Source organism: Mirounga leonina, unplaced genomic scaffold, assembly GCF_011800145.1.
Source record: "Mirounga leonina isolate KUSES-001 unplaced genomic scaffold, KU_Mleo_1.0 Mir_82, whole genome shotgun sequence".
NCBI classification, from domain to species: domain Eukaryota; kingdom Metazoa; phylum Chordata; class Mammalia; order Carnivora; family Phocidae; genus Mirounga; species Mirounga leonina.
In genome coordinates, this window is record NW_023270825.1 from 24,502,694 (window position 1) to 24,516,154 (window position 13,461).

The 13,461-nt window shown below is 57.1% G+C and overlaps 1 protein-coding gene across 1 annotated transcript in view; it reads right to left on the reverse strand.

Moving 5' to 3' along the window:
* Positions 1 to 6,580: 6,580 nt before the first annotated feature.
* Positions 6,581 to 13,461, reverse strand: part of TMEM63C (transmembrane protein 63C) — a 34,191-nt gene continuing 27,310 nt past the window's right edge. The window contains exons 19-22 of the mRNA XM_034992384.1: positions 13,026 to 13,193; positions 10,999 to 11,108; positions 9,576 to 9,644; positions 6,581 to 6,781 (exon numbers count right to left, since the gene is read on the reverse strand). Coding sequence (XP_034848275.1) covers positions 6,581 to 6,781; positions 9,576 to 9,644; positions 10,999 to 11,108; positions 13,026 to 13,193 — 548 coding nt within the window. The remainder of the gene's footprint in view (positions 6,782 to 9,575; positions 9,645 to 10,998; positions 11,109 to 13,025; positions 13,194 to 13,461) is intronic.

The window sequence follows — 13,461 nt, forward strand, 5'->3', positions numbered from 1 at the left end:
GCACCAAAGAGTCATAGGTCTCTGAGGAAAGCTTCTAGAACCTCCCTGGATGGGCAGGTGCCAATCCCAGAGTGGGCTTTTTTAAGGAGATTAAATGGGTTTACCTGGGGTGTACACTGGAGTTGAAGAGCAAGTATGAGCATGTGTGAGTGTGTGTGAGTGTGTGTGTGGTCAGGAGGATGGGGCAGATGAGGGTAGGGACCCAGCCAGGGACAGGGGGATGGGCAGCAGCATCAAGAGTGGGCCTTGTGTGAACAGGCTTGTGGGGCCCTGGAGCCGGGCTGTGAATGGTTGCACCCGGCCCCCTGCCCTTGCCCTGAGCCTTCAGTTTTCTTAGCCAAGACCGATATTGCTGGTGCCACCAGGGCCTCCCTAGCTCCCAGCTGGAGCCTCGTTTTGGGGGAGAGGCAGAGGGAGAGGGAGAAGCAGGCTCCAGGACCCCGGGATCATGACCCGAGCCAAAGGCAGACGGTTAACCAACCGAGCCAGCCAGGCGCCCCTGCTGAATCTAAGACTTCGTGCTCTTTCACCGTAAAGTCTTCCATGGGCATGTGTGGCTGATACCTTTTCCACCCTAATCCACGCCATCAACATACCTGCCAAGATGAGCAGGATCTCTCAGCATCGCCTAATGCCCGGGCTTCTTCCAGGTTCCCCCAATGTCTTTTGCAGGTGGTTTGTTCAGTCAAGGACCACACATTGCTTCTGGCTGGGTCTCTTAACCTTCTCATTCTCAGCCCGCCCCTGTCCCAGGCTTTTGATTTGTGGGAGAAACCAGCTCACTTGTCCAGTGGCATCTCCAGCGTTCTGACTTGGCTGATGCTTTCTCGGGGCATCTTTGAGCTGTGCCCCGTTATCACTGTCAAGTGTGGTTAGCGCTGGGAGCTCCCTGCTTGCTTTCTGGGTCTTTTTTTTCCCTTGGATTCCAGATGCCAGGGACTCCTGGTTTTCCTCCTTCCTCAGTGCTCGTTCCTCGTTCTCCCTGCAGATTCCCCTCCCATCTTCCCTGGACCTCCTCTGGCCTCCTGCGCAGGTCCCGGCTGGTCCTGTGATTTAAACACCCCAGATGCTGATGACTCCAGGTCTCATCTCCAGCCTAACGCCCCCTGCTCTAGACTCGTATCTAGCCCCCTGCCCAACATCCTTACTAGGCATTTCAAGTGTAACACCACCAAAGTAGAGCCTGGTATCTTCCCCGAACTGCTCCTTCCAGCAACCTCTGCCTTGGTAAACCGGTTTACCCAGCTATTCAGGCAGAAGGACTGGGAGCCATCCACACTTCCTTGCTTTCTCTCAGATCCCCCATCTAATCCGTCCATGAGTCCTCAGACCTGTTCTGAACTTCTCCATCTCTCTCCTCATTCCCTGCCCCATTCTTGTCTGAGCTACCATGGCCTCTCACTGGATGCCCCCAGCAGAGCCCCGACGGGATTTCTCCTCCACCTTGCCTCGGGGCCTAAGGTGATCACAACTCTCCCCCATTCGGAATCCTCCAGTAGCCTCCACGTCGCTGGAGTAAAGCCCAGGGTCCTTCTGCCCTCCCAGACGGCCTCCCACTGCTGCACGCTCCGGCCACCCCCTGCCCGGGATCCCTCTAGATCTGCCCTGCACCCCCTCCATGCAGCCCATGCGCGCCCCCATGTCTCATCCACAGAACAGCTCCTTCCAGATCCTCCCCATCTGCAGTCATTCCCCACCCTTCTTCAAAGCACTTGACCCTGCTGACATCTGCCATGTACGTTGGCTTATTGCACTTACAATCTCTTGCAACCCCAGTGAGAAGGCTGCCGTGAAAGCCACTTTGGGCTCTGTGTTTAGAGGGGAGAGCAGCGGTGATTCTTCAGGCTTGCTGATGGGGACATGGTAGCCAGAAGTGATCCTTGAGGGCCCGTGTGCCTCTCTCCAGCCCAAACAGCAGTCCTCATTATAAAGTAAGATGATTATAATGGAAGTTGCGCTGGTGCTAGGTATTAATCGCTTTAGAGACAGAAGACAAACGTTTGAGCCTGCTGATGACCTGCCCGCACCTGACATTTGAGCTCCCTGGAGGCCTTGCCAGCCTGTGGCTTTGCACTTAGGTACGGGCTGCAGGCCCACACTCCCCAAGGCGAGACACAGCGTGAGGTGCCAAGACCAGCTCCCCCTCTTCTGGGGGGTGTCAGGCTGTGATTGTTTTCCTTGTCCACAGGCGCCTTGCCCTCTCAACCCTCCCGGACAATAGAGTCACCTGGGGGGCTTTTGTAAAATATGGGTGACTGGGCCCCATCCCAGAAATTTTGGGTTGTTTGGGGATGGGGCGTGGAGGATGGGATTGTTTAAAATCTCCCAGGAGACTCTCACCTGCAGCCAGGATGGAGAACCACAGCATTTGTGGCTGGAGATCTGCCGGACTGTCCGGGCCCAGGGGCTGTCCTGTAAACCAGCTTCCCCAGCTCCCCCAGGGCCTGCCCCAGAGCCGACTCAGAAACCCAGCTCTGGCCAGCTCAGAGTGTTCGGGACAGACCTGAGCTCCCAGCATGACGACGACGGGATTAGGTGGTGGGGAGCCAGCCGTGGAGGAGCCCAAAACCACCCCAAAGTTTGGCCTCCAGGCAGAGGCTTCCAGAGCCCAGTGCCCTCCTGCTTCCTCCGCAACCCTGCGAAGCACGGCCCGGAGTGCAGTCAGGGGCTCTGGGGCCCCGGTGGGCACAGCCCTGTCCGATCCGGGGCCTGGGCCTCCCTCTTGGCCTGTGCCACAGTCCTCCTCCCAGCCCCGCTCTAAGGACCTTCTAGGCCTCCAGTCCTGTTGGCCCACTGATACAGAGCAGAAGGACCAACCCACCCTCCTTTTCGGACTTGATGTGGCTGGGGCTATAGCCCGGCCTCTGCAGCTTCTTTGTCTGTCTTTCCCTGAGCAAAGCCCCTGAAGTGTCCGCTGAACCAAGGAATGGCCCAGGGCCTGTGATCTGGGGACCCTGGAGGCTGTCGAGGAGAGCCTGAGAGGCAGCTGTTGTGGCAAGGCTTTGAAGATCCCAGGAAAAGGTCCCTGGCCCGACAGCAGCCATCAGCCCACCCCGAGACTGTCCTGTCTTCCCAGGGAAAGGTGAGGGAGGAGGCCTCCCCCTGCGGCCCCGCTCCCTCTGTCCCCCCGGCTGAGTCTGCTCCACTCAGTAGTAAAGCAGAGCAGCTGTCCTCCTTCCCCTGATTTCAGGACCGTCCTAGGGGCCTGGAGCTGCTCCAGGAAGGCCAGAACTTTGATCTCCTAGGCCAGGACACCTCCCCACCTACAAGCAGGGAATTTTCCCCCAACTTCGAGTACAACCGCAGACCTAACTAGTCTTTGCGAGAGGGTGTTTCGTATCCCATTCAGGCCTGACCTGGCAGCCCCACCGCCCCAAGGCCCAGCCTCTCCCCCACTTCCCCCTGCCTCGTGCTGCCTCCCAAGGCCGGCGCAGACCTGAGCCCTGTCTGCCACTTGTTCTGGTGGCCTCCCCCTGAAATCTTCATCTTTTCAGGCCCAGCAGCTCGTCTAGCCAACGGCCCACTCAGGGGGGCCAGCACTCACCCTGGAGCTTCTGCTGCCCGGGGAGGCTGCTCGGCGGCTCCATGGTTGGCTCCCCGACTGGGGAGTCCTCTACTCCCGCCCAGGAGCACCCGCAGCAGAATGAGTGAGGCAGATCCCCCCGTCCCTCCAGCAGACCGGGCAGCGCTTGTCGGGTCTTCCCCTGCAAGGACAGGGGCCTGGGAAGGCCTTGGGGACTGAAGGCATGAAGCAAGGTCTGATGCTCCAGCCTGGCAACCTCAGGGAGGTTCATCCCTTAGCAGCTCTGGCTCCTTCCAGGAGGGGCGGGAGACCCTGCTGGGCCAGTCCAGACGCAGAGGCACAAGCCAGCAGAGGTTGGGAGGACTTGTTTATTCAAGGCACGGTCATAGCATTAATAACAAGAAGGTTCGGCATTCTGGCACATTCCTTTAGTAGTGGTGGCCAAGGGAAGTCCACACCCCACACTGGGGGGCCCCAGAAGATGCAATGCTGCTGATAGGCACTTTGCTTCCAGAAGCATCTGAGGAAGAGGCAGGCAGGCATGGAGGTACTCTTGACCCAGTGGGGGCGCTTCTTAGAGGCTCTAGGCAATCCTGGGTTCCCTCAGAGGCAGCCCCCTCCAGAAAGAATCAAGTCTGAGAGGCTGTGCTTCAGTGGAAGGCTGGGGAAGGACAGCTGGGAGGTGGGCTGGGGGATGGGCTCAGACGGTGGTGGGCGGAGGCCAGTGGGTGAGACAAGTGTGGGCTGAGAGGGCAGGCCTGAGGGGAGGTGCCGGGAGAGGGCGCCTGGATGTGGTACGAAAGGAGCCAAAGCATGCCCACCCTGCCTTCACAGTGACCATGAAGGTTGAGCAGCTGGGAGCGGGGGAGGGCGTCTCCAGAAAGAGTTGAGAAGTGAAAGGATTCTAGAACTTTCCCAACATTCGCACAGTCTTCTCTCAGAACCAACTGCACTTGGCCCAAATGCAGAGGGGCAAGCCCCCAGCCATGCTGCCATGTAATCTGCTGGGGCCCTTTCCACATGCAGCATCCAGAGGCTGCTGGGTGGGCAGGGGACAGAGGACGGACAGTGGCAGAAGTGGCACGAATAGTCCAGCAGGGGCTGCGGGGATGGGGGGCAGGCGCCAGGCAAGTAGTGCCCAGTGAAGGAGAGTCTGCAGGCCAACTTCTGGCAGGAAAGCCACACGCACACCAAACATACCCCCCGGGGGCCGGGGAGGGCCCGGAGCCGGCCACCTCCCCATGGCAAGGGCAGAGCTCCCTGTTGGGGCCCGGACCACTGCTCTGGAAAGGACCCTTCTCTTTGTTGGCTGGTGAAATGCTAGGAGGGGCCTGGGATCATGAGGGACTGGCTGGGCATAATTTCCTTCCTAGCTGGACAAGGAGTGGGAGAGACTGCCACCTCCTGAGCTGACTCAAGCTCTCTGGAAAGATCCCTCACAGCAAGGTCTGGGCCAAGCCCTGGGAGTATGGCAATGTTTGCCTCTCGGGTGCTATTTTGAAGTGAAGCCTGGAGCTTCTGCAGCTGAGATGTGGGCACAGGTGGAGCAGGGGTGAGCCCCAGGTGGTCTGAGTTCGGGGGCACCCATGTGCCTGGGACCTGGTGGGAAAGGCTCAGGTGAGGTGAGCCTGGGGCCGACCTCCGGCAGGTGGGCTGCAGGGACCCAGACCCTTGGAGGAGGGAGCTCAGGAGAGCTCTAGAGCACGCAGACCCCTTTTGACTTGGCTCCTTCTGGTCCACTGAGGCCTCAGCCAGCCCTTTTCTGTGTCCTCCCCTGCTGTGCAGCCGGGTGGTCCTGATGGGCACCTGTCCTCAGAGGCAAAGGTCTGCACCCTTCTGACCATGGCAAAGGTGCTGGGTGTCACCAGCGGGGTTCCTACTCAGGATTCGGTTCCTGCAGGTCTTGAGTGGTGGCCGCCCTGGGAAGGTGGCCTTACTCTACCAGAAAAGGCTTCTCTGTGGAAGACACAGCTCCCACCCCCACCCCATGCCCGGCAGGGTGTCTGCAGTGTCTGGGCCAGGACCATACTGGAGGCCACTTGAGTGGCCTTCAGTCCAGGGTGCAGGTGGCCCCAAGACAGGAAGGGTCCTGCTCGGGAGGCCAGGGAATGGCCCGTGCCTTCGGCTTCTTACCCTAAGCTGCTGCCCACCTTCGTTATGCTGGGGGCCCAGGCACTCAGGTGGGTGTGAGGCAGCAACAACTTTCAGTGGCCACATCCTTGACCTTGAGGGTCCTCTCATTAAGGCCTGGGGCTTGGGGAGCTGTATCTGGTTTCCCATCCCCCAGCATCTGGGGAGAAGACCCCTCTCCATGAATTCTGCCTCTGCCCCTCCCACCTGGTAGTAACCAGCCAAGGTTGCCTTCATCAAAATGCACACAGGTCCCGTTTAATGAGCCCCGAGGGATCATGTCCCAGCTGCCCTCGCAAGAATAGGAAGGAGAAGGTCTCTACCCTGCTGCTCCCGGGGATGTCCGCCGAGGGGCAAGAGGACTAGGAAGGGTCTCAGCTGCCCCTTGCTCCGGGTGATCCCTTCGCAGGGGATGTGCTTGATCAGGCCCAGCACACACACCTGTGCTTCCTCAGACCACAGGGGCGGGATCAGAGTCAGGCTGGGGGCCGGGGTCGGGGCAGCCGTGGAAGCTCCTTGGCAGGGCAGCTGGTAAAAGGGTGGCAGAGACCCTGGAGAGTCTTCAGTGGGCGTCTTTCCGCCCCCTCCTTTACGCACATCTCCACTCTGACCCGAAGGTCCCTCCGCCTGCAGTCTCTGTGCCCAGGGCTTCAGCTACCTTTCCCGAGATGTGGTGCCCGCCTGCAGCCTCAGGAGCACTCTCCCATCCCGGGTCCCTCTGCGCTGCCCAGCACCTCCCACTCGAACTGGTCAGCAGGGCGGGGCCTCCGTGTGGCCAACAGCCGGGCGCAGATGTCTCCGTTGGGGCCTTCCCAAAGTCTGCAGGAGGCCGTGGGGAGGTCCGGATGGCCCTCCCGCCTCCCCCTGCTGGGCCCTCCCCTGGCCGCCGGTCCCGTGGAGTCGCCAGGTGGAGGCCTCGGGTCCTGGTCAGTGGTACTGGCTCTGGCCGTCCAGTTCCAGCCCTTCCTGGAACTGGGCGGAGCCCAGCTCCTGTGCAAAGGCCCTCACGCCATTCTCCTCTTCTCCCTCCTCCGGCTGTCTGTTCATGGTGCCGTAGGTGTGCCGAGCGGGGGAGGAGGCGGGGGACAGGTTCATCTCCGGCTCCTGCAGCACAGTGGCCACGTACATCTGGGACAGAGAGGGGAGACAGGGGTGAGGTCACACCTGGGGCTGGGCCCTGGGCACACCCTCGCACTCACGCCCTACCCCCGGAGCCTCTGCCCCTCTCGAGCCACGGATCCTTCCTTCTCCCCCAGCAGCCCAGGGCCTGGCCGGACCACCTGCTGAGGTGCTGCCGATCATTCAAAGAGCAACTCGGACTCCGAGGGTGGGTCAGCGCAGGCCTCCTAGCCCCTAGCCCACTGCTCCTTCACTAAGGTTCCATTCATTCTTGGTGCCAGGTCAGGCTGAACCTGGCGGGGAGACGACGCGAGGCTCCCCTACGCTGGGGTCTGGAGAGACCCCCATCCCTAAGCTAGTGCACCTCTTAATACAGCGTAAGAGGTGCATCCACACCTCCCCTGGGGTATGACATCGGCTGGCCTGTGAATCAGGATTTGAAACGGAGATTGCTCCTGAGGTCCTGGCCATGTGACCTGTCAAATGCAGGAATGGTCCTGGGAATGCCTGGGAGGGCTGCGGAATAGAAAAACAGGAAGTACGAGGGACAGAGCTGTTTGTCATCATTTGAATGGCTTTTAAACCAACTCCTTATTTTGAAAATAGGTAATTATGGAATAGCATTAAATCTTTCCTGTAGGAATTCATGTCAGTGAAACTAAAGAGCCCTGGTTGATGAGGGAACACTTTTCCTGCAGAAGAATCTAGATATTTGTAGCATTCCAAAGTAAACCCCATATAAACCTTCTGGTCCTAAGGGGCAAAATGGTAAATGAACAACAGAAGAGGCTGCTGTCATCCCCCTCATCTGGGAGTAACCAGCATCCTTAGTGGGAAAAAAATGGGGTAGTCTGTGTCTCCTGGTGTATGCAGGGCACTGCCTGGGATGCGTTTTAGCCCCTAGGGCTGAATCGGAATCTCTCCAGCCTTTGGACTGAACTTCTAGTTTTCAGGGAAGGAGATAGTGGAACCTGCTGCAAGACATCATGAAGAAATAGCCAGAAAAACCCAGAAGGTGGGAAATTCTGCAGGACCACTGGCTGGGTCTCTCTGACAGGCCATAAAGAAGAGACTGTGAGAAACTACAAGAGACACATGCCGGGACCGGATTCATCTAGCACAGAGCCTGGGCTGGATCTTGGCTTGGATATGCTTTGTGAAAGATATTTCTGGAACACTTAGGACAACTTGAGTATGGGCTGAGTATTTGAAGACATAGAAATTTATGTACATGGAAAGGTGGAGATTGTTAACTAAAAATGCAGATTATAAAACAGTATGAACAGTATCATTTCATTTTAGCAAAAATTATATATATGCCTGGGAGAATAGACACTAAGTTATTAGTAGTCTTCTCTGGGTCGTGGGAATATGAACTTTTTATTTTCTTGTTTTTGCTTCTCTGTTTTTTCCCCATAATTATCTGCAATGTTCATATACTACTGTGGTTATCATCAAAGATTAAGAAAATCAATTCCAGTGATTTTTTTTTTTTAAGCTCAGGCTTCAGAATTCGACAGACCTGGTTCAAACTTTGTTCGTCCACTGCCTTGCTCAGTAATGCCCTGGGGCCTAAATTAATTGACCGTTTTGAGCCTCAGTTTCCCTATTTGTAAAATAAGGATAAAGACCCCTTACTGTGTGGGTGTATCATATCATAAAGATTAGGAGCGAGAATGGCAAAGTGTCAGGTTCCTAAGAGGATCCCAGAGGGGTCGTCTTGGGGCCCCCAGAGAGATGTGCTATGTGAAAAGAGGCCCCTGCTTTGAAAGCTTTGTAGACTCTCCAACACCAACGTCCCTTCTCCCCACCACTTCCCAGAGGAAATCTGCCCCTCTCTGTAGGGTTTTTTCCCAAGGTGAGGAGGACCTGCAGCTCTGTGCACTGGGGTGGGCATGTCCCCCATCGTTGTGTCTGTGCACTTTTCCCCAACTCTGCGGCGACCAAAGAGCCCCTCCTTCCCCCCTCCCCCCCCAGGGCTCTGCTGCCCACTCTGCATTTCCACCACGTCGAGAGCTGTCTTCCAGTGCCCAAACGCTCCAGATTCTCTCTTCTGGGCCTTTGCACAGGCTGATCCTCTTCCTTGAATGCTCTTCCCCCACATCCTATTCCACCTAGCAACTCCTACTCCCATTCCTAGAGTCGAATTAGATGATCCCTCCTCCGGGAAGCCTTCCCTGAGTGCCCAGGCTGGCTGGTGCCCTTCTTCAGTGCTCCTCCAAGGCGCCCTGGCATCGGGGCACCCAGCTCAGAGCAGGCATCGGTGGCCCTGCATCCACACTGGTGGCAGGGATGTGGGTGAGCACTCGGGCCCCTCCAGGCTGAGCCACGGTGAGGGAGCCAACGCCCAGCCTGCTGGGCCCCTGCATTCTGCCTTGGCCTTGTCTCTCCACGAACTGGTGGGCTCACTCGGCGCAGGCCTCCAATAGCTCCCTGCAGCTCTGCGCGCCTCTCTGCCTGGCATCTGTGCCCTCGGAGGCCGAGCCCCAGCACGTCCCTGTGTCTACACGACTGATCTCGCTGTGGCTGGGCCCGCCCTGACCTTTCTCTTCCTCTTTGAGTTCCTTTTAGAGTATGTCTTGCCTCTTCCATCTTCCCAACTCTTCAGCCACGGCCACGGCAGCAATTTGACCTGGGCCAAGTCCTGCTGTGTCAGGGGAGGGAGCCCAGGGGCGCCCGTCTCCTCCCCAACCCCCGAGGTGGGCACTACATGCCGGTGCCCCCCCACACTGCTGCTGGAGAAGCCCACCCCTGCAGGTACCCCCCTCCTGACCTGTCCCCCGGGGTGAAGGCAGTGACTCACAAGGGAGGTGGGCGTGGAGGAGGTGCTGCTGGGCTCCATGTCAAACACCGTCTCCATCTCCTCCTCGGGCTGCAGCAGTGGGCAGAGATGTAGAGGGTCACAGAATGGGGGTGTCCACCCTCTGCTCCCTCCCTCCCCAAATCTGCACTTGGTGCTCAATGCCATCTTCTGTTTTCCCAGAACTGCAGCCCTGGGCTGCAGCCTGGGGGGACAGAAAGAGGACCGGGATGCTGGTTGCCCTTCTGAATATTCCATCCCCAAGAACCATAATGGGGGGAAAGTAAGGAGAGTTGGCATTGGGATTCAAATATGAGCTTGCTCGGACTCTCGTAAAGGCTTGACTTCAATTGTCTCTTCTTTCCTCCTGGGGGTTCTCCTTCTGAGACCAGTCCGACATCATGGTTTAGATCCCCTGCCATTTCCCTTCTCTAGAGTGGACACCTGGGCCACCAGGTCGCATGGCATTGTTGGATTGGGAAGACAGAGCCAGAGGCATTGTCCACTTTGGTTCCTCATGGCACTCGAGCCAGGGATGGAGGAGGGGCCAGGCAGAGAGTGCAGTGGGGGCCTAAGCCCAGGGCCCCCAGATGCAGGGCCACTAAAAGTAAAAGGATCCTCTTCCAAGAGGCTCCCTCCTTTCACTCAGCAGGATACCAGAACTTTAAATTAACTTCCTTCCTTTTCTTTATATACAGTCATTTAAATTTACTATTATAGACAGAAAACCTGCATTCGTTGGCATAAGCAGAAATATAAATGAATGTGAACCAATAGAAAAATGGGTAACCATGAAAAATTAAAAAAAATGTTTTAGTCCCCAGAAATCATTCTAGCATGTCCGCACAGATGTGCCACTTTGGGAGATGCCCACGGAGGGCACACAGCATTGTTGGCCTGGGTCTCGGCAGGCAGGGACTGGCTCCCTTCTCTAACGACTGGCAAAGAGCCCAAGGGGTCACAGGGCCCAGAGAGCCTCGCCTCAAGTTCAACAGACTGGGATTGCTAAGAAGTATGATAACTAACCCCCTCCCCCAGGGCATCGTCCTTCTCCGCACCCACCCTTCCGCCCTTCATCCTCTCTCTCTCAAGCCTCCTTCCTTGGACTGGTACTCACAGCTCGGTGGCTGGACAGGCTCGCACTGTAGGAGGGAGGGATGGGCCAGCAGCCCGCTGTTTGAAGGAGGTGCCAGAGGGGAGAGGAGGAGGGGACAGCTGTCTTTTAAATCTCCCCACCACTCAAGGGGGCCGGTGCCTGGGCCACGCAAGGGCACACACACATGCACCCTGAGTTTGCACACCCCATCATCGGAAAGGCAAGAACCTTTCATCTCTGTGGCACCGTGGGTATGCAGGTTGAGAGGTAGCCTAGAGCCGTGGCCCGGGGGCCAGTGAGAACGAACGGAGGAAAGGAAGGGTAACTCACCTCATAGTCAGATACCCCCTGGAGCTTCCCCAGAAGAGTGCTAACGAAGGCGATGACCATGGAAATGATGAGCGTGGAAAGGGAGAAGAAGGTGATGGTGTGGAGCGTACCTGCCAAGGAGAAGAACAGGCCGTGGGGTTTGGTGCTTGAGGACTGGAGCTGTGGGCAGTAGTCTGCCAGCCGAGATGTGGGGTCCTTGGGGTCCCCCTCAGCACCTCTGTGGACGCTTCGAGTCCAAGGCAGAGAGTCCCCTGCCCCAGTTCTCCCTCTAGCAACTGGAGTCAACGCACCTGGCCCATGACATCATCCCTCAGTGCTATGGGACCAGTTTGGAATTTGGCATCTTATGGATATGCAAAAATTTAATTGCCTTAAGTATCCACTCAAGTGCCCATGAGACATGTCCTTCTCCACCCGTCAGTTTCCGTCCCACATCACAGTCCCGGGGCAGTAGCTCCAGGTGACTCACTCATGCAGTGGCCCCAACTATAGCCCCCAAATACAGTCTCTGACCCACGCCTGTCCCTGCAAGCTCCCGCACCGGCCCTCACCTGTGCTGACGGCCCTGGAGAGCGAGCCAGAATTCAGGTCAGGTACATTTCGCTCGGGGATATTTGGTAACTTTTTTATGACACCAGTTTTCTTCTGAGGTAAAGATTAAAAATCAATCTTTACAGGGCGCCTGGGTGGCTCAGTCGGTTAAGCATCTGCCTTCAGCTCAGGTCATGATCCCAGGGTCCTGGGATCGAGCCCCACGTCGGGCTCCCTGCTCCGCAGGGAGTCTGCTTCTCCCTCTACCCTTCCCCCCTTGCTCGTGATCTCTCTCATTCAAATAAATAAATAAAATCTTTAAAAAAAAAATCAATCTTTACAGTCAGAGGCTAACCCACAATGATGCTGGTCATTGTGTTCCTATAAAAGCAAAAATGGCCAACAGCTTCGGTATCCAGCCATGGAGAACTGACGGAAATGGGTAGAATTAATTCAAAGGCCCGTGCTCAAACAGAATTTCAGTAACACAGGAAATTGCTCAGAATGCTATGTTGAGTGAAAAAACTCAGGATACGGGACTGAATGTTATGAAATGGAAATCATGATTTTGAAAAGCAAGAATAAACCAAAAAGCCCCTCCTGCTCTGCCGTCTCCCCCAGACTGTGCACACAGAATGAGGTCTGAGCGCAAAAGACAGGCTCCAGGGGAGAGGACAGGGCATTCAGATCTTGATAATAAATGTATAGTCTTTTATACTTCGGAGAAAAATTATTTTTAATAAATGAAGTCCGCTAGGTGGCAGGGAAAGGCGGGGGGATAAGAAACGGGGAGACGGCTGATAGATGGGTGATGCACAGAAGTAACTGGGAGCGGAGCTGTTTCCAGCGGCCGCCGGGACAAGACAGTAAGAAAATACAGTTTCCTTTCTCCAGTCCGCTGAGATGATGAAGGTCCAGGGTCCCTGAGGGAAGACCAGTGTGGGGAGAAGGCAGGAAGCCATCTGGTGGCAGAGAGGATGCGCAGGTCAGTGGGAGCTTCCTGCCTCAGAGGGCATGGCTCGCATGTGGTCCACAGGGACAGGGACAGCAGCTCTGTGTAGCCAAGAGCAGGGGAAAAGCTGGCCCCTGGGGCAGGCCCCGAAGCCTCCTCCAGTTTTTAGGCAATCTGGAAGACCAGGCATCCCTAGGATCCCAAGGGGGATGTCACGGGAATTGAGCCCAAGAGCTAATATTTCATTCCTGCCAGCCCTGAGTTAGAATGAAGGAGTGTGGCGTTTCTTGCTCTGAGGGTCGTAAACCAAAGTGCATACCGTACCGTGTTGGTCCAAGCCCTCCCCTTAGCCTCAGGGGTCTGCTGGGACTCTGGCGCGAGCCCTAACAGGCCTCAAGAAGCCACCTGGGTTGCTGCAATCCGTGAGCAACCCTCGCTCCCCCAGGGCCTTCTCTGCTTGCACAGAGCAGAGGTGCTGCTGAGGGCTTTAGGCAGCAGTGGGGAGCAGGCAGGGGCAGGAAGGCCAGGCAGGCCTGGGACCCACCTAATCGCAGGATGGAGAAGAAGAGCATCCAGAACAGACCCAGGAGCGGTGCGAAAATGGCCTGGTAGACCGCGGCCATGTGGATCTGCTCGTTGAGCTTGGTGGGCGCGTAGGAGTAGTACATGTTGTAGCGGTCCGTGATGTGCTTCATGCACAGGTAGAGTAGCCCTGCGGGGCCGGGGCAGGGGGCGCACACTCAGGGGCTGCGTCCACAGCCAGGTCCCCCCGGCCGCAGAAGCCAGATCCAGGTCTTTCCGGGCAGCAAGGGCCAAGGTCGGGCCTTGGGAGCCCTGTGGCGCTGACTTCCGGGACCCCAGTTTCCCTTGAGCCCCCAGAGTCTGTTCTGCCAGTTGGGTGAAGGGTCATTCCTTCAACAAACGTCCTGCGTGAACAGCCATCCAACCTCCCCTGACCTGCCCCGGCCCCTGCCTGCTCT